Genomic DNA, 23,119 nt, shown 5'->3' on the forward strand with positions numbered 1-23,119 from the left:
AGTGCAGATGTATACTCCACCTTAGAGAGATGTGGGAAGTGTGGGGAATATATGGTTGAGCAGATAATTGGGATTAAAGTTTGCAGCATTGTATTTAATGAATTCATATGGTAATGTTATATGAAGATTACCTTCTTTGTTTTTTTAATCGAAGGAGTATCAGTATTCAGTTTCAGTAAATACATTATCAGAGTAGTTGTGTCAGAAACAGGAACAAAACACAATAACATATATTAGACTTTTCAGATAGAGATATATAAAGAAGAAAATAAAAAGGTCCATAATTCTAGTGCCAGTTACCTTTGTTAAAGTTTTAAAATAAATTTGATCAAATTTGCAAATACAGTTTTTTTAAGTAATGCACATTCATGGTTAGAAAATCCAAAAGTGAAACAAGAAAGCTGCTTTCTTCTAAGTCTCTCTCACGAAGGGTAACCACTACCACCAGCTTCTTGTGGTTTCTTTTCAGAAAAACATTTTACCAGAAAGAGTGTATATTTATAAAAATACACTAAATGTATTTTATATTTAATGTATTTTTATTTTAACAAATGTGATCATTTTGTATCTGCTTTTCCATTATTGCACTTTTGAGTGAAACAAATCCCATTACAAACCCAAAGGTAATTGATTTTCCTCTTTTCCCCCCCTTTTAGCTGGTGTCCGAATGATCTACCCAGCATGCTTTGTTCTAGTCCCTCAGTCAGACATTCCTACTCCTAGCTCTGTGGGATCCTCTCACTGTTCAGCTTCTTGCTTGGGTGTCCACCAAGTGCCTGCTTCCACAAGAGATCCTGCTATGTCTTCGGTTACTCTTACACCACCTACATCTCCTGAGGAAGTCCAAACAGGTGTTGTACTAATCTGTTTTATTAGCTCTAGTGGTAAATCTGTTCTCTTGAATATAATAAACACTTAAAAATAATTATTTTGAAATAATTTCACACTTACTGAAGTGTTTGCCAAGTACCTTACAAAAAGCTCTACTCATTCACATTCCCAAATTGTTAATATTTGCTCCATCACCCTCTCTCTATGCATATATTCCTTAACGTGGGTCGTTTTCTGAACCATTTGAGAACAAGCTGCAGACATAATGCCTCATTATGCCTAAGCACTAAGTCTGTTTCCCAAAATTAAGGACTCTCTTCTATATGACTAACATTTAATCTTCCAAGTCAGGAAATTAACATTAATATAATACTACCATCATTGCCCATCTCCTGTTCAAATTTTTTTGCTTTTTGTATTTTAAGTGAAGTGACCTGCTTTTTTTCCTCAAAATGTAAGTAGGCTTACCAGATGGCTGGAGCAAGTTGTATGAGGAATCAAAGAAACAGAAAACAAAGTAATACTCTTTTTAACCTGCCTTTATTCTCCTACAATCAATTTTTTTTTGTTTTCAGTTGATCCTCAGTCTGCCCAGAAGTGGATCAAATTTTCTTCAGTATCTGATGGCTTCAGCTCAGATAGTACTAGCCATCATGGTGGGAAGATACCCAGAAAATTAGCAAATCATGTGGTGGATAGAGTTTGGCAAGAATGTAATATGAACAGAGCACAGAACAAGTATGTATTTTCATCTTCAAGTTTAAAAATTGCATGTTGGTAGTTACTTGGAGATAAGAGATCTGAAAGTATAAGTGGTCATTCTTATGATTTTAATTCAAAAAAATTGATTTTAAAAAATTCAATTTTACAAAAATTTTTATGAATTCTAAAGATTATATAATTTCAAATTTTAGGAGGAAGTATTCGGCTTCATCAGGTGGTCTGTGTGAAGAAGAGACAGCTGATAAAGTAGCATCCTGGGATTTTGTTGAAGCCACACAAAGAACAAATTGCAGCTGTTTGAGGTAAGTACTTTTTTTCCCCCAGTTGAATGATGTAAGTACATATATGTGTGTGATAGTTTCTTACGCCATTGCATACTTATGCCCCACTTTGTTTGAGATAAAAATATATAAACACAGTGTCAGGATTTTTCCCAAAAGAAAAAAGTTTGAGGAAAATAAAAATTCAGTAATATGGAGCTAATTATAGAAGTACATAAAAATGTATGTCATAGATTCTTACACAGTTACCAGAGTTGGACTGTGAAAGCTTGAATTCACAGCCTAAAAGAATTTTATACTGAATTATGGAATATATAGTATCTATAAGGTAAGAGTAACACAAGTCTCTTGAGAAAACTGTTCATAAATAGCACTGTGGTTGAGAAATTTCTCCCAAGGGTCCTCATAAAAAAGATGATGCATGATATACTAGATAAAATTTTTCTCAATTTTTTTATAGTAAATTCAATATTGGGTTTTGTGCAGCAGTTTCTTATAGCATCCCTTTGGTCAAGCTGTAGGTGAAATGCTGAACTAAGATTCAGAAAATAATATTATACAAGGGACCAAAGCTGTAAAAATACAGGCTTTCTAATAGACTATATTGATTGAAAGCTCAGTGGAAGAATGAATGTACATGGAATTCTTTAGGGACTTGGATGAGGTTTGGTTATCAAGGGATGCAGATTGTATTGCCAAGAGTTTATTATTTTAGTCTACAGATTAAAGGCAGATCATATGCTTTTGCAGATGAGTAAACAAATAATGGCACTGACACCCCCTAATCAAGGACTTGTGAATAAATACGGTTTGTTTATTGGTTGGAACCTGTGTCTCCTGCACTGACCAGCCACCTCTTACTGTCATGGTTGTGAGCCAGAGGGAAGGAGGCATGCAGGTTAGGGTCAGGGTTTTTCTTATATTAGCTTTGAGTACAGTGACACCCCTTCAAGTGTTCTGGTGTGTTTTTGCATAGATTAAATTTATGTTTATATAGATTTCTTTGGGTTAAAGACTACATTTTAAAATATTTGTCAACCTCGTTAAAAACTTGCCTCTGTCCAGAATGGGGGGAGCTCTCACACTGTGTATGACAATCAAAGAGCACAACAGAAAGAAGAAACACTCCTCTCCTTTCCAACAAGGGTGAGGCCAACGAAAAACCATGGACTCTGTTTACTATACCCGTCCCATCTTCGTTTATTCCTCTATCAAAGTGTTGGCCTTCCCTTGCCATACAGGGAACTCACTCTTTGCTAACCATGTTTGTAGACCCCATATTGCTGTTCTCTGCTTATCCTGAATAAGTCCATCTATGCTGGGGGTGGGATGGAGGTGGGCCATGTGCTCAGTCATGTCTGACTCTTTTGCAACCCCATGGACTGTAAGTCTGCCAGGTTCCTCTATGAAATTTTCCAGGCAAGAATACTAGACTGGGTTGCCATTTCCTCCTCCAGAGATTCTTCCTGACCCAGGGACGGTTGGAACCTGTGTCTCCTGCACTGCAGGTAGATTCTTTACCCACTGAGCCATCAGGGAAGCGCCAGGTTGGGAGTGCAGGTGGGGATGGGGGCGAACAACAACAAAAAAATGCACCTGTGTTGTTGATAGATTGGATTAAAAATATAGATGGATTAGTTCCTTTTGAACAGTTTAAAATAGTTAAAAGCTGTACTCACCTTGGAGGGAAAAATCAAACTTAGTTTTGAAACATAGGGATTCAGTGCATTATTTTGTCTGAGACCAGGGGTTGGCAAACTGATCTGTTGGCCAAATCTGGCTCACGTGGTTGGTATGGCCTGTGAGCGGAAATGATTTCAGTTTTAAATATTTGAAAAAAAAAATAGAAAATATTTTGTGAAAGTTACGTGAAATTCAAATTTTTGTGTCCATAAATAAGAATTTATTGGGACAGAGCCACATCTGTTCATCCATGTACTAACTGTGGCTGCTTTTACAGAGTTGATTAGTTACAGGAGAGACTGTATAACTCCTAGAGCCTAAAATATTTACCGTCTGGTCCTTTACAGAAAAAGTTAGCTAATCCCTGGTTTAAGACCACTAGAATGCATAATGGAATTAGGCTTTTCTTTCCCTGTATTGGCATGTTTTGGTAGCAGCTCTTCTGTTTTAGTTTCTAACCTAGGCTTTGCTTTATTCTTTTTGAAAGATTTAGGTTTTAAGGCTATTTGCCTGGATTAGTTTTAGAGGAAGACACTCAAAGTTCACATTGGTAAACATAAGTGTTAATTCTTGGTCTCTAAGCTAAACTTTTATTTTTAAAGACATACTTTGTCTCAGATTTCCAGAAATTCCTCCAGAATACAGAGATTTCATATGGTGAAATTTGATATAATCTATGTATTTGACTAACTTTGGTAATTTTACCCATCTAGTAAATAGTGTTTCTAATCATTTACTTTTTTACTATTGCATTTTGTACTTTAGATTCCTGCTCTACCCCTGCCCCTCCCCCCAAATCTGGTTCTTTTTTACTTAAGTAAGGCTTGAAATGGACTTTGAGCCACCATACGTGTGAGTCCTCTCCTGCCATAGAATATCAGAAGTAGGGCATACACTGATAACTGACTGTGCCAGTCAACGAGCTTATTATCACATCTATCCGTATCTTTTCCCTGCCCTATTCTGTATTGCAGGGAATTACATTTTGTAGGCTTCCTTGCTTTCAACGTGTTTTGTTGGTTTCCCCTCCCAACTTTATTGTGATATAATTGACAGTGATACTGTATGACTTTAAGATGTACAGCATGATGATTGATTAGGCTCACTTGTTTTTTGGAATTGACTAGTTGGAGGCACTAACAGAAGATTAGTTGTAATCTTAAGATTGGAAGAAACCAGGGTATTTCCCCACCCCTTTTTTGAGCCAGCTCCAGCAACAGCTGTGTCCCTTTATCAGCTGGTTCTTCCCTGGTCCCAGTTTCCATTAGGTAGTTCCTGCTGTGGTTCTAGCATCGTCCCAGGCTTTTGTGATCTGATGGGACTACATCATCTTATTGTCCTTTCAGTCATAGTAGTGATTGAAGCTCCCTGCTGTTACTACTTTCTCTGTTACCTCATTTTCCTGTGTTTTTTTTTTTTTTGTAAATGATTCTCTGTAGTAAGTTAACTCTGTGTGAAAGATAGGACTGGACCTTTCTCTTGGAAATTGATTTGAAAAAAAGTTGCATAGTTATATAAGCAGTTTGCATGAGTATATGTGATTTTTAAGAATTTAAATTATATAAATAGAGCTGAAGTACCTCTTGAGTGCTCTCTCTTTCCAAATCCTACTCGCTTCTCACTAGAAATAATTACTTGCCAGTTAAGTATTATTCTTTTGTGTGTGTGTGTGTGTGTGTGTGTGTGTAATTTTGTGTGTATATATGTTTTTCCTCCCAACACGGAAACATAATACCGAAGTATTTAGCAACTTATTTTTTCACTTAATGTGCCTGCAATCTCTTCATTCTAGTTACTTGTGACTCTGCCTTACTGTTTTAAAAAACTTCTTGATATTCTACTGAATATAGGTATCATAGTGTTTTTAATCATTCTAGGATTGATGGGCAAATAGGTTGTTTGCAAAAGTTTTTAGCTTGTGTTTAACTTTTTAAAAGTAAAATAACAATTTTGTGACTATCAATTACTTGCTAGGTCTTTTTTTTTTTTTTTTTGGAAACACGCAGTGATAGATGATGTCCAAGGTTCAGGATACATTAGTGAACAGGGCTTCTCCTCTTATGAAGCCTGCATGCTAAGGGGAGGGGCAGATAATTAATTTGTTTTCAAAAAGAATTCTTAATCTAAAATTGATGAGTGATGAGTGCTAAGAAGGAAATAAAATTAGGTGGGTGATGTGATAGACAGTTGTGGGTGAGGGGACCTTTTTAAATACTTTTGTTTTGACTTCAGAAGGATTACCAGTTTTACTTCCACTTTTTACATACAAAGGTATTGGTTTTTCTTGTGCTTTCACTGATCTGAGAACTGCCCTTAAAATTATTTTTTTCCCATTATAATAAAACATAAAACATGAAAAACATAACATTATTTTAATTGGCATTTTTTTTTAGTTATTAGTGAGATTAAAAATTACACATTTATGGTTATTAGGCTTTAGTCTGGTGGAATGTGCATAAGAAAATTAAACTTTAGCAAGCTATATAAGTAGAAAGTGATGCAATTATTTTAGATATTAACATTGAAATACTAGGAACTTCAGTCAGTAGGAAACATAATCTAAAGGAATCATTTTGTTGGATTGTACTTTCAGGACAGTTTCTTTTTTAGAAAAATTTCCCCTTTGTTGACTTTTAGTGTGAAATTCACTTGTCTCTAAAGATTAGACTTTTTAGGCAAAGGTCTATCTATATAGAAGAAAGGGACTATGATTTGATGTTACCAAAGTTTTGGAGAGCCACTGCTGTTCTTATATAGCTCAGATTAATAGTTCTTAGCCTCACAGAAGGATACTTTTTGTATCCCTGGTATACTTGGAACACCTTAGATTATTAGAGATTGTTTCTCTCCTTAGTGCCTTGCATAACTTGATGAATTCTTAAATTTTTGGTTTCAGAACTCATTTACACTCTTAAAAGTTACAGAGGCTCTGAATGTGCTTTTATTTATATGGGTTATGTCTGTTTATGGGGCTTCCCTGGTGGTTTAGTGGTAAAGAATGCACCTCCCAATACAGGAGATGTGAGTTCAGTCCCTCAATTGGGAAGATCCCCTGGAGAAGGAAGTGGCAACCCATTCCAGGATTCTTGCCTGGGAAATTCCATGAACTGAGGAACCTAGTGGGTTATTTAGTTTATGGGGTCACAAAAGAATAAACAACATGTCTGTTTATATAATTTTAGAGAAATTTTAAAGCACTGCTTAGTTTATTAAAAAAAATAATAAGCCCAGTACAAATTAACATGAGTAAAATACTTTTATAGAAATCAACTGTATTTTGAAAAGCAAAAAAAAAAAAATTTTAGTTGACATTCTTTCATAAATGTCTTTAAAAATTAAAGTATGTTTTACATTATAAGGCACGTGTGACTTTGGATACCATTCTTGGCAGGACAGCTTTAGAAATAGAGTTCAATATAAGACTAATACCTGGGTATAGGAAAAATGCATATACACACACACACACACACACACACACACACACACACACACATATGAATGTCTGGCATAGAAAAGACAAGTTTCTATTTCAGTATAATTTTCTAACAACTAGAGCTATTTGATGATGGAATGCATTTCCTCATAAGGTAATGTGGTCCTTGTTGTTGAAAATATTCAAAGAGGGGGTAGGTAGAGAAGGGATTATTCTTAACATTGGGTAAGAACTACTGTTCATTTTTTTAATAGCCAATAATTTTATTAAAATTTTAAATGCTATTAATAATGCATATCTATATAAAAATTAAAATGACAAGTTCTCCCTCTTATGTATGTATGTAGATCTGCCTGCTTGCTTTCATTTCTTCAAAAGGAATCGTGCTATGTATACTGTTGTCTAACTTGCTTTTTAGAAAAACAGTTATCCTACGTATCTTTCCTTGTCAGCACATAGAGTTTCCACTTTGTTTTTTCAAGTTCATAGTACTCTATAATACTGTTGATATAATGCTTTATTTGGCTAGTCCTCAAAGCTGTACTCTTGCTGAAGGTTTTTAAAGCAGATCTCAAGTATCTTCATTTCACTCCTACTCCAGCATGCAACTCTTAAAAAAAGTCAGTATTTTCTTACATAATTCCATTATCATATCTGATAAAAGAAACTGCATTTTATTGGTGTCATCTGATACTTTATATAGATTTGTCTCAGAAATATCTTTTTGTGTTTAGTTTGACTTCCAGGATTCAAACAAGGAATGTAGAATTGATATTAAGTTTTCCAGGTCTCTCTTGTAGTCCTCTTCCCCCTTTTATGACATGGACTTGGTTGGAGAAACTAGAAAAGTTGTTCTCTAGAATGTCCCACATTACAAATTTTCTCAGTTTGTCATATATTTTAACTTGTTCTTTATTCCTTGTATTTCTGAAAATGGAAGGTAGCTCTAGAGCCATACCCTCCAATACTAGCTAGCTATGTTTGTAACCACGAGTGGCTATTTAACTGGTTTTAAATAAAATTAAAAATTTAGTCCCTCCATTGCATAAGTATCATTTTAAATCTGCAGCAGCCACATAACATTTCTGTCATCACAGAAAATTCTTTTGGGCGCTACTGATTTAGAGGCTTAGTGAGATTCAGGTGTAATATTTTTGGTGAGAATATTTCATAGGTAGTGTTGTGTTGCTTTGTATGGTGTCACATCAGAGGAGACATGTGCCTGGTTTTCCCACTTTTAATAATGTTAAGATTGAGAAGGTGGTGATCAGCCTAATGCCTTCATTGTAAAGTTCTAACCATGTGTTCTGTGAATAAAGACAGTTTTTCTTCTACTAGTTGTAGTTTAGTCGCTAAGTCATGTCTGACTCTAGCGACCCCATGGCTCCTCTGTCTGTGGGATTCTCCAGGCAAGAATACTGGAGTGAGTTGCCATTTTCTTCTCCAGGAGTTTTTTAATAGATGTTTTTTATTGGATTAGAGAGTTCTGACAAAATATGGTCCATTGGAGAAGGGAATGGCAAACCACTTCAGTATTTTTGCCTTGAGAACCCCATGAACAGCATGAAAAGTCAAAAAGATAGGACACTGAAAGATGAACTCCCCAGGTCAGTAGGTGCCCAATATACTACTGGAGTTCAGTGGAAAAATAACTCTAGAAAGAATGAAGAGATGGAGCCAAAGCAAAAAAAAAAACCACCCAGTTATGGACGTGACTGGTGACGAAAGTCAAGTCCGATGCTGTAAAGGGCAGTTATTGCATAGGAACCTGGAATGTTAGATCCATGAATCAAGGCAAACTGGAAGTGGTCAAATAGGAGATGACAAGAGTAAACATCAACATTTTAGGAATCAACGAACTAAAATGGACTGGAATGAGGGAATTTAACTCAGATGACCAGTTTATCTACTACTGGGGGCAAGAATCCTTAGAAGAAATGGAGTAGCCATCATAGTCAACAAAAGAGTCCAAAATGTAGTATTTGGATGCAGTCTCAAAAATGACAGAATGATCTCTGTTCGTTTCCAAGGCAGACCATTCAATATCATGGTAATCCAAGTCTATGCCCCAGCCAGTAACGCTGAAGAAGCTGAAGTTGAATGGTTCCATGAAGACCTACAAGATCTTCTAGAACTAACACCCCCAAAAGATGTCCTTTTCATTATAGGTGACTGGAATGCAAAAGTAGGAAGTCAAGAAACACCTGGAGTAACAGGCAAATTTGGCCTTGGAGTACAGAATGAAGCAGGGCAAAGGCTAATAGAGTTTTGCCAAGAGAACACACTGGTCATAGCAAACACCCTCTTCCAACAACACAAGAAAAGACTCTACACATGGACATCGCCATATGGTCAACACCGAAATTAGATTGATTGTATTTTTTGCAGCCAATGATGGAGAAGCTCTATACGGTAGGCAAAAATAAGACCAGGAGCTGACTGTGGCTCAGATCATGATCTCCTTATTGCCAAATTAGACTTCAAAATGAAGAAAGTAGAGAAAAGCACTAGATCATGCAGGTATAACCTAAATCACATCCCTTATGATTATACAGTGGAAGTGAGAAATAGATTCAAGGGATTAGCTCTGATAGAGTGCCTGAAGGACTATGGACAGAGGTTCATGACATTGTATAGGAGGCAGGGATCAAGACGTCCCTAAGAAGAAAATACAAAAAGGCAAAATGGTTGTTTGAGGAGGCCTTACAAATAGCTGTGAAAATAAGAGAAGTGAAAGGCAAAGGAGAAAAGGAAAGATACACCCATTTGAATGCAGAGATCCAAAGAATAGCAAGGAGGGATAAGAAAGCCTTCCTCAGTGATTAATGCCACGAAATAGAGGAAAACAACAGAATGGGAAAGACTAGAGATCTCTTCAAGAAAATTAGAGATACCAAGGGAACATTTCATTCAAAAATGGGTGCAATAAAGGACAGAAATGGTACGGACCTAACAGAAGCAAAAGATATTAAGAAGAGGTAGAAAGAATACACAGAAGAACTAGACAAAAAAGAGCTTCATGACCCAGATAATTACGATGGTATGATCACTCACCTAGAGAGCCAGACATCCTGGAATGTGAAGTCAAGTCAACCTAGGAAGCATCACTATGAACAAAACTAGTGGAGGTGATGGAATCCCTGTTGAGCTATTTCAAATCCTGAAAGATGATGCTGTGAAAGTGCTGCACTCAATATGCCAGCAAATTTGGAAAACTCAGCAGTGGCCACAGGACTGGAAAAGGTCAGTTTTCATTCCAGTCCCAAAGAAAGGCAATGCCATAGAATGCTCAAACTCTTCATAATTGCACTCATCTCACACGCTAGTAAAGTAATACTCAATATTCTCCACGCCAGGCTTCAACAGTACATGAACCGTGAACTTCCAGCTGTTGAAGCTGGTTTTAGAAAAGGCAGAGGAACCAGAGATCAAATTGCCAACATCCATTGGATCATCGAAAAAGCAAGAGAGTTCCAGGAAAACATCTATTTCTGCTTTATTGACTATGCCAAAGCCTTTGACTGTGTGGATCACAATTAACTATGGAAAATTCTGAAAGAGATGGGAATACCAGACCACTTGACCTGCCTCCTGAGAAATCTGTATGCAGGTCAAGAAGCAACAGTTAGAACTGGACATGGAACAACAGACTGGTTCCAAATAGGAAAAGGAGTACGTCAGGGCTGTATATTGTCACCCTACTTATTTAACTTCTGTACAGAGTACATCATGCGAAATGTTGGGCTGGAAGAAGCACAAGCTGGAATCAAGATTGCCGGGAGAAATATCAATAACCTTAGATATGCAGATAACACCACCCTTATGGCAGAAAGTGAAGAACTAGAGAGCCTCTTGATGAAAGTGTAGGAGTAGGAAAAGTTGGTTTAAAACTCAACATTCAGAAAACTAAGATCATGGCATCTGGTCCCATCATTTCCTGGCAAATAGATGGGGAAACAGGAAACAGTGACAGACTTTATTTTGGGGGGCTCAAAATTACTGCAGATGGTGACTGTAGCCATGAAATTAAAAGACACTTGCTCCTTGGAAGAAAAGTTGTGACCAACCTAGACAACATATTAAAAAGCAGAGACATTACTTTGCCAACAAAGGTCCATCTAGTCAAGGCTATGGTTTTTCCAGTGGTCATGTATGGATGTGAGAGTTGGACCATAAAGAAAGCTGAGCACCAAAGAATTGATGCTTTGGACTGTGTTGTTCAAGAAGACTCATGAGAGTCCCTTGGACTGCACTGTGATCCAGCCAGACCATCCTAAGGGCAATCAGTCCTGAATATTAATTGGAAAGACTGATGCTGAAGCTGAAACTCCAGTACTTTGGCCACCTGATATGAAGAACTCATTCATTTGAAAAGACCCTGATGATGGGAAAGATTGAAGGCGGAAGGAGAAGGGGATAACAGGATGAGATGGTTGGATGGCATCACTGACTCACTGGACATGAGTTTGAGTAAACTGGGAGTTGGTGATGGACAGGGAGGCCTAGCATGCTGCAGTCCATGGGGTTGCAAAGTGTCGGACGCAACTGAGCAGCTGAATTGAACAGAACTTTATTGGATTAAATTCTAGTACTTGCTAGCCAAATCTTTTTATATGAATATATGAATAAGTATTGAATTTTGTCATGTTTTTTCTATATTTATTGAGATAATCATATAGTTTTATTTTATTAATATGATGAACAATACTGTTTTTTTTTTCTTATGAATGTTACACCTTACATTCATGGTGCAAATCCCATTTGATTATGATGTGTTCTTAATTTATGCATTTCTCAATTGCTTATCTTTTGTTACTGATTTACATCTGTGTTTTTTTTTTTTTTTCAAGTGAAATTTATTGAGGTATAATTTTAATAGAGTAACTAACACTCACCCTTCTCAGGTGGGCAGTTTTGAGTTCTGACAAATATATACAACTATGTAATCACCAAGTACATTTGTTTTCTTAAGGAATTTTGTTCTATGATTTTGTTTTCTTACAGTGTCTTTGATTTTGGTGTCATGGTAATAATGGGTTTCTCTTGTGTCGTTTCAGCATAACTGCAGTTTTAACTTTCATGCTTTTTTCCCCTCCTGTACAATAAGAGGTCCCAGGCTCTGCACAGAAGGGTATCTCAGTATGTTCCCTCAGTGGAGAGGTTAAATGGATAGATTTGAGTCTATTTTATACCTTTTTATACTAGACTCTTTTATACTAGACTCTTATCTCTATATTCAAATACTAAGATACTTAAATTATGTAAGGCACATCACCTTTGCCTATCTGATTACATATTAAGTGAGCATGAGAGAATTGACTTTTATAAAGTTTTCTACATGGTCTTAGTTTTAGGCCACTAAAGAGAATTTTCCTATGTAAATTTAAATAATTTTTAGGATTGTGTATGAAAAACAAATGACATGTGAAATTTCTAATACTATTAACTTATATACTTTGATACAATAGTTATGCTATTAATACACCTTTCTTTTAACTTTTCAGACACAAAAATCTCAAACCTAGAAATCCTGGACAACAAGGACAGGCACCATCTTTAAGTCAGCAACAACAAGTACTTCCGAAGCACAAGACCAATGAAAAGCAAGAAAAGAGTGAAAAACCACAAAAACGCCCCTTGACTCCTTTTCACCATCGTGTATCTGTTAGTGATGATGTTGGCATGGACACAGATTCAGCCAGCCAAAGACTTGTGATCTCTGCTCCAGACAGTCAAGTGAGATTTACAAATATCCGAACTAATGATGTAGCAAAGACTCCTCAAATGCATGGCACTGAAATGGCAAATTCACCTCAACCACCCCCACTTAGTCCTCACCCCTGTGATGTGGTTGATGAAGGAGTGACTAAAACACCCTCAACTCCACAAAGTCAACACTTTTATCAAATGCCAACACCGGATCCCTTGATTCCTTCTAAACCAGTGGAAGATGGGATAGACAGTTTATCCCAGTCTTTCCCAGCTCAATTCCAGGAAGCTGTAGAACCTACAATATATGTTGGTACAGCAGTAAACTTGGAAGAAGATGAAGCTAATATAGCCTGGAAGTATTACAAGGTCCCAAAGAAAAAAGATTTAGAGTTTTTACCACCTCAACTTCCAAGTGATAAATTCAAGGATGATCCAGTTGGACCTTTTGGACAGGAAAGTGTAACATCAGTTACAGAGTATGTATTTTTTTTAATAGTCAATTAAAATTTAAGGGTGGAAATGATGTAAGTTCTTAATAGACACCAGAATGGTTTCAGGGTTTGATTTACAATAATAAATCCTTTCAGTAGTTGAGTATTAATTTTGGATAATTTCTCTACTGTATTTTTTCCTCAGGGGACCTCTTTATTATGAAATATTTTAGTCACAAAAAAAGCAGAGAAAATAATAACGTTTATCCATCAACTAAGTTGATCCATCAGCCAACTTAAGGATTTTACATGCAATTAGCACTTTTGTATACTATTATTTTTCCTCTAATTCTTTCTTCCACTATCCTGAATTTGGTATTTATCAGTTCTCTACATGTTTTTAGACATGTGGCTCTAGTTAATTAATTTCACTTGCTTTCAAGTATTTTCTTTGTTATGAATATATTAGCCAAAATTTACACAATTTATCTACTCTCTTGAGATGGCATGTTGATTATTTTCAGTTTTTCACAAAAGATGTAGCAGTGAATTTTTTTGTACACATTTCCTTGTACACTTGTATGTAAGAATTCCTCTAGGGAATATAACAAAAAGTGGAATTGCTGCGCCATGGTGTATATTGATATTCAGCATTAAAGGTTGTTGCCAAATTACTTTCTAAACTATACTAGTTTACACTCTCATCAAACAGCAGAGTATGAGAATAGCTATTCTACATTTTCCTCAGTACTTGGTATTAAGAGACTTTTAATTTTCTAGTCTGCTGCATGCAGAATGGCATATTATTGTCTTACTATATGTTTTACAGTTTCCTAGTAAGGTTGCTGCTAAGTCGCTTCAGTCGTGTCTGACTCTGTGGGACCCCATAAACGGCAGCCCACCCGGCTCCCCCGTCCCTGGGATTCTCCAGGCAAGAACACTGGAGTGGGTTGCCATTTCCTTCTCCAGTGCATCAAAGTGGAAAGTGAAAGTGAAGTCGCTCAGTCGTGTCCGACTCTTAGCGGCCCCACAGACTGCAGCCCACCAGGCTCCCCCGTCCATGGGATTCTCCAGGCAAGAGTACTGGAGTGGGGTCAGGTTAAGCAGCACTTAAAGTGTTTATGGGCCTGTACTGTATATCATATTTTAGTCTATTTTCTTTTTTCCCCCTGATTTATTCCTTTCATATTCTGGTTGTTAATCTTATATTAGTTATATATACTTTGGATATAATTTTTAGTCCATTTTTGGTCTTTCATCTCCCTCCCACCCCGATTTATTCTTTGTATCTTCTGGTTGTTACTCTTGTGTTAGTTATATGTACTACAAATACCTTCCTCTGTTCTGTGGTCTGCTTTCTTTGTCCACAAAGTACGTCATACATGTTATGTATGACGTACTTTGGGGCAAAAATGATCTTATTTTTAGTTCTCCCTTTACTTTCTCTGTTGTTCTGATTATCATCAGTCCCACAGCTTTTTGCATTTGTATCTATAGTAGGGTTTTTTCCCCTAATTTTTTATTGGAGTATAGTTGATTTACAGTGTCGTGTTAATTTCACATGTACAGCAAAGTGAATCAGTTGGTGTTTTTTTTTAATGTGAAAACCAACCATTATATTCATTTTACTATTATAATCATTAAAACTATCTACCTATTTATCAATACAAGGCCAAGTAGTGTGCAGAGATTTCATTTTCTTCTCTGTCGTCAGTGAAATTTTTTAGGATCTTTTGCTTAGAATGTTAAAATTTCACAAGAATACGTGTATGTGTATATATATACACACGCACACGCGCACTTATAAATGTGATATTGTCATTCATTCCTTGTACTGAAGTTTTGAGGAGGGCTGGTTTAATTTGAAGTCTTTTTTTTTTTTTTTGTCCCATTACTGGAAGTTACTTTTTTCTTGGATAATGTCTTTGTTTTTTCCTCTATTCTCTGTGGAATTTCTAGAATTCAGATGTTGAACTTTTATATTTTCTCTCTCTTTTTTTTTTTTTCCTGAGAGGATTCCTCAACTTCTAGCTCTTTTCTTACAGTTTTAATATTTATTATTCATGTGTTTTTAATTTCTAAATTAAAAAATAATAGCACCCGCTTGTTAAATGTCCTGTAACTTTTTTTTCCTTTAGAAGTATTTTGTTTTGGTCTTTTTTTTTTTTTTTCTTTTTCTTTACTATACTGATTCTCATCATATTATTGTTTAATCTTACACATTTTATTTATTTGTTTTGGCTCTGCAGCATATGGGATCCTAGTTCCCTGATCAGAGATCAAACCCATGCCCCCTGCATTGGAAGTGCAGAGTCTTAGCCTCTGGATCACCAGGGAAGCTCCTCATCTTACACATTTTAGAATGAGGGAATAGAGAAGCTGAGTGGAAATTTGTGTGTAAAGATAGACCCTTGTCAATTGGCAGGACTTACTCATTCAATAAATATTTCAGTATCAATTGTGTATCAGTTCTAAACACTTTATGGTAGTGGGGTAGGGGATGTTTTGGAGCAGAGGCCTTATACCTAAACTTTCAGGATAAAAAGAATGACAAATCTTGTGCCTTCAGCAGGTTATTTATTCATTTTTCTTAGAAAAGGAACCCTTTCAGGACTGGGGTGGGGGTAGAGGAGGGGGATAAACTAGGAGTTTGAGATTAACATATCCATACTAGTATATATAAAATAGATAAACAACAAAGACTTGCTGTACAGCACAGAGAACTATATTACAGTGTCTTGTAATAACCTGTAATAGAAAAGAATCTGAAAAATAATGTATACACACACACACACAAAACAGAATCACTATACACCTGAAAGTAATAGAACATTGTAAATAAACTATGCTTCAATTTAAAAAATGGTTATTTTTTAAAAGGAACACTTTCTGTTTCTCCATTTTCAGCTTTTTCATTTCTTTCTAGAGATAAAAGTAGAAGTTTTCTCTGGTTTTTAGGCAGTTTGGCCCTCCTGTTGTTAATGTAGTTTGCCTTTAGCCCCCTCTTGCATATTCTAAGCTATGAACTTTCTCTACAGTGTTTCATTGATTTTTTTTCTTTTTTTTCATTTTGCTCGTGTTTCATTGATTTTTGAGCTTCCCTGAGATAAAGTAAAATGCCTGATCCATTTATAACCTCTCATTTTCCCTGCAGAGATGTATTTTCTTTTAAAGTTCCTTGATTATTATTTTAATAGATATAAATGTGTGCTTTGTCTAGCACTTTGAATTGTAAAAGCATACTAGTATGACTTTTTTTAAAATTAAAATTAATTTAAAATTGAGGGACTTTAGGATATCCTTATGATCATGGAAGACGACTAACTTAGTTACTAAATTAGTCAACAGTTCTCTTGAAAACAACTGATATGTTGGAAACAAGTAGTTCCCCTTTACATTAGAATAAAATCCATAGTCTTTTCCTCATCTGTAAGGTTTCTACACAATCTCCTGCATACCTGGTTCTTCACTTGTGTTTACTACTCTCCTATTTGCTTCCTGACTTAACCACGTCGGCTTTCTTGCTGTTCTGTCAGAAAGCTAAGGTCATTCCTCAAGGCCTTTAGAACTGCATTATGGGGCAGTGGGGGAGAGGGGACAGCTCACTCCTTTTTGTTCAGTCGAACTCAAAATTTACCTTCTCAGGAAGTATTTCCTTGACCACTGTAACTAAACTGTGGCTTCTCTTTAATCCCTAAGTGACTGCCTATCCTGTGAACTGCTTTCTTCCTGTTTTCCGTGTATACGTATATGTGTGTATATATATATATATATATATATATAAAATTACCTGAAATTGCATATTTGTTAATGGTCTCTTCCCCCATTAGAATGTAAACTCTATGAGGGTAAGGATTTTGTCTCGTGTACTACTGTGTTCTTCTAGCATAAACACATACACAGGTTGTTAGTCACGACCGGGAGTGTGCTGCTGACAGACGTCTGTTACACACACCACACACACCCCTCCCAGGTGACATTTGGCAGTGTCTAGAGGTAGATTGTTTGTCACGACCAAAAGTGTCCTACTGACATCTGATACACACACACACACACACAGGTGACATTTGGCAGTGTCAACTGGCATCTGATACACAGACACCACACACACACCCCTCCCAGGTAACATTTGGCAGTGTCTAGAGAGAGATTGTCACGACCGGGAGTGTGCTACTGCCATCTGATAGGTAGAGGCCAGGGATGCTGCTAAATATCTTACAATGTATAGGATTATCCCGTACAACAAGAAATTATTCTCCAGCCTGAAATGTTAGTCATGTTGAGATCCTTTAATGTCATGAATAACTTTTAACAGAAATAGAAATCTAGAATAAGTTATTATATTAGATATGCTAACCATGTTTAATGATTAGTTTCACGTGAGAGCTCTCTCGTACTCTGTCTCTCCAAACCACAGTAAAATACCTGGCATGGTCTTCTGTGTTTGTATTGTGCTGAAACAAAAGTTATTTTTTCTCACAGTTAAAGAGATCTTGTTGAAATAACTTATTAATTCAAGTGCCTGCTCTTAATATCACTTGAGATGGGAAATCATGAGGACTGGTCATCTCCTTAGAGTAAATGGCAAAGCCAGTTGACAGAGTCAGATGATGTCCCTTATGATTAAAAATAAATTCTCTAAAAAGAAGTACAAATACCCTAAATTACTGTTAAACTTCCTTAATGGCATTTAAACAATCTTCTTAAATTCTTTGTAGAAGTATTCTATATTTTCAAAGATGTAATATGTCAAACACCTTTCTGGCCATATAGTAATCCATTCAAAAGCCTAGTTTGTTTTATATTAAAAAATTTTGTGAATTCCTATTACCCAGTCACTGTAAATTTCTATCATCCTTTTCAATACTTTGAGTTTTGAAAGTCTTTAAATGTATAACACTTAATTTTAATGAGGTTAATTAATTAGAAGGTTGTTGCAACTCCTACATTATTCTTTCTCCTTTTGTAGGAAGATTATCTTTTTAAAATTCATATTCCTCAAAGATGCATTATCAATTTGAATAAAACTGAAGTTTCTGTAACATACAAGATGCCATAAGATGTTGGAGTATAAGATAAATTTGGTCCTGGCCCTAAATGAAATTGTAATCTAATAGAAAATAATATTAAATTCTCTGATACAGATATATATACAATATAGTAGGAACACAGAGTCAGAGTGGAAAATAATTCCATTTATAGAGATCAGAAGCTTTAAGTAGCTTAGTATGGAAAGATTATAGGGTGCTGCTCAATGATTTGGTATGTCATGATGAGAAATGAAATCTCAAGAGTAGGGTGGAACTGTATAATAGAGTAGCAAATTATTGTTTATAAGGTGATACAGGGACCTTCCTAGGAAATTAGAAGGATGCAGTAGGGATGGATGGATTTTATAGATGTGTAGTAGACTAAAGAAACTTAGGGCCAATTAGAATAGATCTATAATACAGAGTGGCAAGAATACATCAGTGGAAATAAAAAGTTTCTTTATACTAGTTGACTTTTACAAATGTATGCTTTTTTAGGAAATAATGAAGGAGAAATTTAGACCTTTATTTTTGTTTAAGTGGCAATTCAGTTTACATTTGGCATAAATAAATGAAGTTTTCCACTGATTGGTATTAAAGGGTTGTAATAGGTATTAATAATAAGTAGATAAAAGAAAGACATACTCTTTATTTTGCTAATCAGTTTTATTTGGTAATGGCCACTTGTGAAGAGTAATTCATCATTTCTAAGCATTTCCTTTATTCTTAGGCTTCATGTGCAGGAGTTGATGCCAAATTTTTTAGTAGCTCGGTTCAGTTCAGTCGCTCAGTGGTGTCCAAGTCTTTGTGACCCCACTAACTGCAGCACACCAGGCCTCGCTGTCCATCACCAACTCCCAGAGCTTGCTCAAACTCAAGTCCATCGAGTCAGTGATGCCATCCAACCATCTCATCTTCTGTCATCCCCTTCTCTTCCTGCCTTCAGTCTTTCCCAGCATCAGGGTCTTTTCCAGTGAGTCAGCTCTTCACATCAGGTGCCCAAAGTACTGGAGTTTCAGCTTCAGCATCAGTCCTTCCAATGAATATTCAGGACTGATTACTTTAGGATTGACTGGTTGGATCTCCTTGTAGTCCACAGGACTCAAGAATCTTCTCCAACACCACAGTTCAGAAGCATCAATTCTTAGACGCTCAGCTTTCTTTACGATCCAACTCTCACATCCATACATGACTACTGGAAAAACCATAGCTTTGACTAGATGGACCTTTGTTGGCAAACAAACGTCTCTGCTTTTTAATACACTACCTAGGTTGTTCATAGCTTTTCTTCCACCGAGCAAGCATCTTTTAATTTCATGGCTGCAGTCACCATCTGCAGTGATTTTGGCGCCCAGGAAAATAAAGTCTGTCACTGTTTCCATTGTTTTCCTGTCTATTTACCATGAAGTGATGGGACGGGATGCCATGATCTTAGTTTTTTGAATGTTGGCTTTTAAGCCACCTTTTTTCACTCCCTTTCACCTTCATCAACAGGCTCTTTAGAGCCTCTTCACTTTCTGCCCTAAGGGTGGTATCATCTGCATATCTGAGGTTACTGATTTTTCTCCTGGCAAACTTGATTCCAGCTTGTGCTTCATCCAGCACAGCATTTTTTAGTAGCCACTTTAAAGCAAAATTCCTTTTCTGATTTGTTAGAATTTAATTGGAGGAGAGAGAGGTTGGGTGGAGCTTAGCGTATCTCCCACACAAGATATACACATCTTTGACAAATATCTTTATTTTCTTTTTCTGTCTGATTATAGTTTCTTTGTTAATGATAACATCTATTTTAGAATAGTAGCTTAAGACCTTGTAAATATTTTTAAAAAGCAAAATTTCTGCCAAGAAACATTACAGTTGCTTTTTGACATATTTTTTCAAGAGTTTAGTTTTAGTAGAATTTGTGATAGCTTAAAATAATCTGCTATTCTGATTCACAAGGAATCTTTCTAAACCCTGAACAAAGAACTGTACTTGAGCATAGTTCTTATCATGATGTCTTGGTCAGTATTAAGGATACATCAGGATATCTTAACCATAATGTCCATTAGTAGAATTAGCTTTTATGTTGTATCAGTGATATATCAGATTTTTATTGTATGTATATAGTTATTATAATGCATTATTTGATCTCTAAAAGATAGATTTTAATTACTTTGTTTCATAGAAAGATGTCTATGATGAAGTAAACTTGCTTTGATTTACTGTATTCTAAATCTTTTAAGTTTTTTTTTCTTTTTAAGATTGTTTTTCTTCCTTATTTGATATCTTACTTTAATGCAATACAGCTATACTTTTGACAGCTAGCTTGACTCAGTTTAAGGATTGGTTCTGAATATTGGAGATGGTATTAGAAAAGGTACTATTAATTTTTTTGAGATTTTTTAAATTAATTTCTTCATTAACAATTCTTAAATTATAGCTTACCTCTTTTTATAATTGCTAGTTCTAAAATATTGTTACATCTTGTCTGAAAGAATTTCTTTTGAATAAAGATATAAAAGCATAAGCTGTAAGCCATGTTAAATTCTCTACAAATACTTTTTAGGGTAGTGTACTGCTTTGTCATAGTGAAAAGAAGGAGATACAGTTAATTAATAAAAGTAATTTTGGTTTGCTTTGGGCATTACAAAGGTTCCTGTTCATGGTTGTACCTAATCATTCTTTTCCAGTTTGTCTGTATTTACTTTTATATCTGACTGAAATTATCTCTGTAGTTAACAATTTGGCTTTATGTGAAAGTTCCTTTTAGAAAAGGAGAGGTGTGTTGTTCCTGTTCACAAAAGTGTCTGTATACTTTATAATTGGATAGTGATGAAATGCTAACTTGAGTTTTTAATCTGGCTTATCTTTAAAAAAAAATCACAGTTTTTATTTCTTTTATCAGATTTAAATACAGAAGGATGTATAATGTAAATAATTTACATTTTTCATTTATTGTGACTTGATACTCTTGATATCATTGACTTCATTTCAGTTCTTTGCTGTGAGAACCCTTCAATAAAATAACAAAAAGTTGTCTTTAGGTATTGCATTTGGTTTACTCATTTTTATTCCTAAAAGAGCCCTGTGCAGTAGGATTTTTCTTTTTAATGTTACTGCCCACTAGCTTAACAACTACTTATGTGAACAGTGTGGCAGTTTTTCTGCTTCTGCCAGAGGACAACTTAATATGAAAATAGTTGTTTTATTCACCTCAACACAGAGTAGTCTTTCAGGTTAGTGACTGGGGATGAGGGGTAGGTTCTTATACTTTCCCCCTATGAATAGTTATGTATATTTGCATATTTAAAATCTTCCCTGCCCTAACCCTGCCACTATCTGACCATTTCTTCCAACATAATTTTCACATCCAAGTCAGAGAGCACACCCTCTGGTTCCTGTTTCATGACTTTAAGTATTAAATAAGAAAATGCATGTCAAAGTAGATAAAAATACTATTTTAATGATTTATGTTGGTATCTGATAGACATTTCAGGAAACATTTAGCATCTAATATGGTGAGATAGAAAACTTCTCTTAAGAAATAAATGCTTATTTATAGAACAGAACCATTCTAATAGATAAACTGTAGAACATATACCCCATTGACAGTTGGGTTAGCACTGTGTTCCTATGGAAAAAGGTTTTGTATATTTGAGATTTCAGTTTGAGGATAAATCTGAGGCACATTGAGATTATAGTGACATATATCATATTTGATAGCATTGTGAGAAAATGTCAGTTATTCTTTTGATTGCCTCTATTTCAAACCTTAGTTTATAGGGTATAGAGTGCTTCTAGTGCTGGACATTGGTGAATAGATTAGCTAGCTGTGATAGCTCTGTCATTCAGATAGTTTCTAAACTAGCAAATACCTCATTGATTCCAAACCTTATTTCTCTTATGATTTTTTTGTCTTAATATCCAGGACAGACAAGGAGCAGCAGTAGTATCATTTTCTGACAAATAAAGATGATTTACTTCAAAGTACAACATACTGTACCTTAGAATTATTAATGCAAACACAGTATCTCAATCCTCTGTGGCTTTTAGATTTCATGTATTAATTTAGCAAGTATTTATTGAACACTTACTATGTCCCAGGCACTACTCTAGGCATTTGGGATAGTTCAGTAAACAGACGAAATCCCTGACATTTAGAGGCTTATAGTCTAGTGGAGTGACAGACAACCATGAGCATAAGCAAATTACATAGTATATTAAGAGAGAAATGCTATGGAGGGAAAAGTAAAGCCAGATAAGGGGGATCAATGTTGAGATAGTGGATTTATTTTAAATAAAGTCTCATAAATAGGTGACATGACTTGAAGGAAGTGAGGGAGTTGACCATGCAGATATTTGGAGGAAGAAAGTTCCAGATAAAAAGAACAGTCAAGAGTGTGTCTCACCTGTTGAGGAATATCAAGGAAGCCCTTGAAAGAACAGTGAGAGAGGGAGGAATAGAATTGTAGAAGATGAAGGGAAAAGGGGAGACAGATCATGGAAAGGAAAGCTTTGATAGGATATTATAAGGACTTTGTTTTTTACTCAGGGTAAAATAGTCATTGCAGGATTTTAAGCATTATCTGACTAGAAGCCGGGCTGCCATTGTTACAGTAGTGTGGGAATCTCAGCTTTGCGAGCCATAGAGAAAATGAATTTAGGAGTCTAAAAGAGTCATACAGACCGAAAATGAGTCATTTTTCTATTCACACTCACCAAGCACCTTGGTCTTCAGACACGTAAAAGTCCTAATGATCATTTCCAGGGTTTTGTGATGCGATCAGTTTGTTGTGACTTCTTTTGCTAAGCCTTAGATTTCACTTTTTTCTGGTCTCTGTTTCTAGTAGTTCATCTTTCTAAATTCAGTGTTGTTTTCTTGGCTGTTCTGTTTCCTTTGTCATTTTATTGGATATTTTAGGAGAGTATAGAGGTACTTTTATCATTCATGAAGTGGAACCAGAAGACTAATAACTTATTTTCCAATGTGATTAGTAAAAACCTCTGAGATAA

At 35.6% G+C, this 23,119-nt stretch overlaps 1 protein-coding gene across 1 annotated transcript in view; it reads left to right on the plus strand.

Annotated features, from left to right (window-relative positions):
* Nucleotides 1-23,119, plus strand: part of MED13 (mediator complex subunit 13) — a 96,751-nt gene that overhangs the window by 29,843 nt on the left and 43,789 nt on the right. Inside the window, exons 6-9 of the mRNA XM_027518955.1 lie at nucleotides 657-851; nucleotides 1,407-1,569; nucleotides 1,746-1,856; nucleotides 12,456-13,139. Coding sequence (XP_027374756.1) covers nucleotides 657-851; nucleotides 1,407-1,569; nucleotides 1,746-1,856; nucleotides 12,456-13,139 — 1,153 coding nt within the window. The remainder of the gene's footprint in view (nucleotides 1-656; nucleotides 852-1,406; nucleotides 1,570-1,745; nucleotides 1,857-12,455; nucleotides 13,140-23,119) is intronic.

The sequence above is a fragment of the Bos indicus x Bos taurus genome, chromosome 19 (genome assembly GCF_003369695.1).
Source record: "Bos indicus x Bos taurus breed Angus x Brahman F1 hybrid chromosome 19, Bos_hybrid_MaternalHap_v2.0, whole genome shotgun sequence".
NCBI classification, from domain to species: Eukaryota; Metazoa; Chordata; class Mammalia; order Artiodactyla; family Bovidae; genus Bos; species Bos indicus x Bos taurus.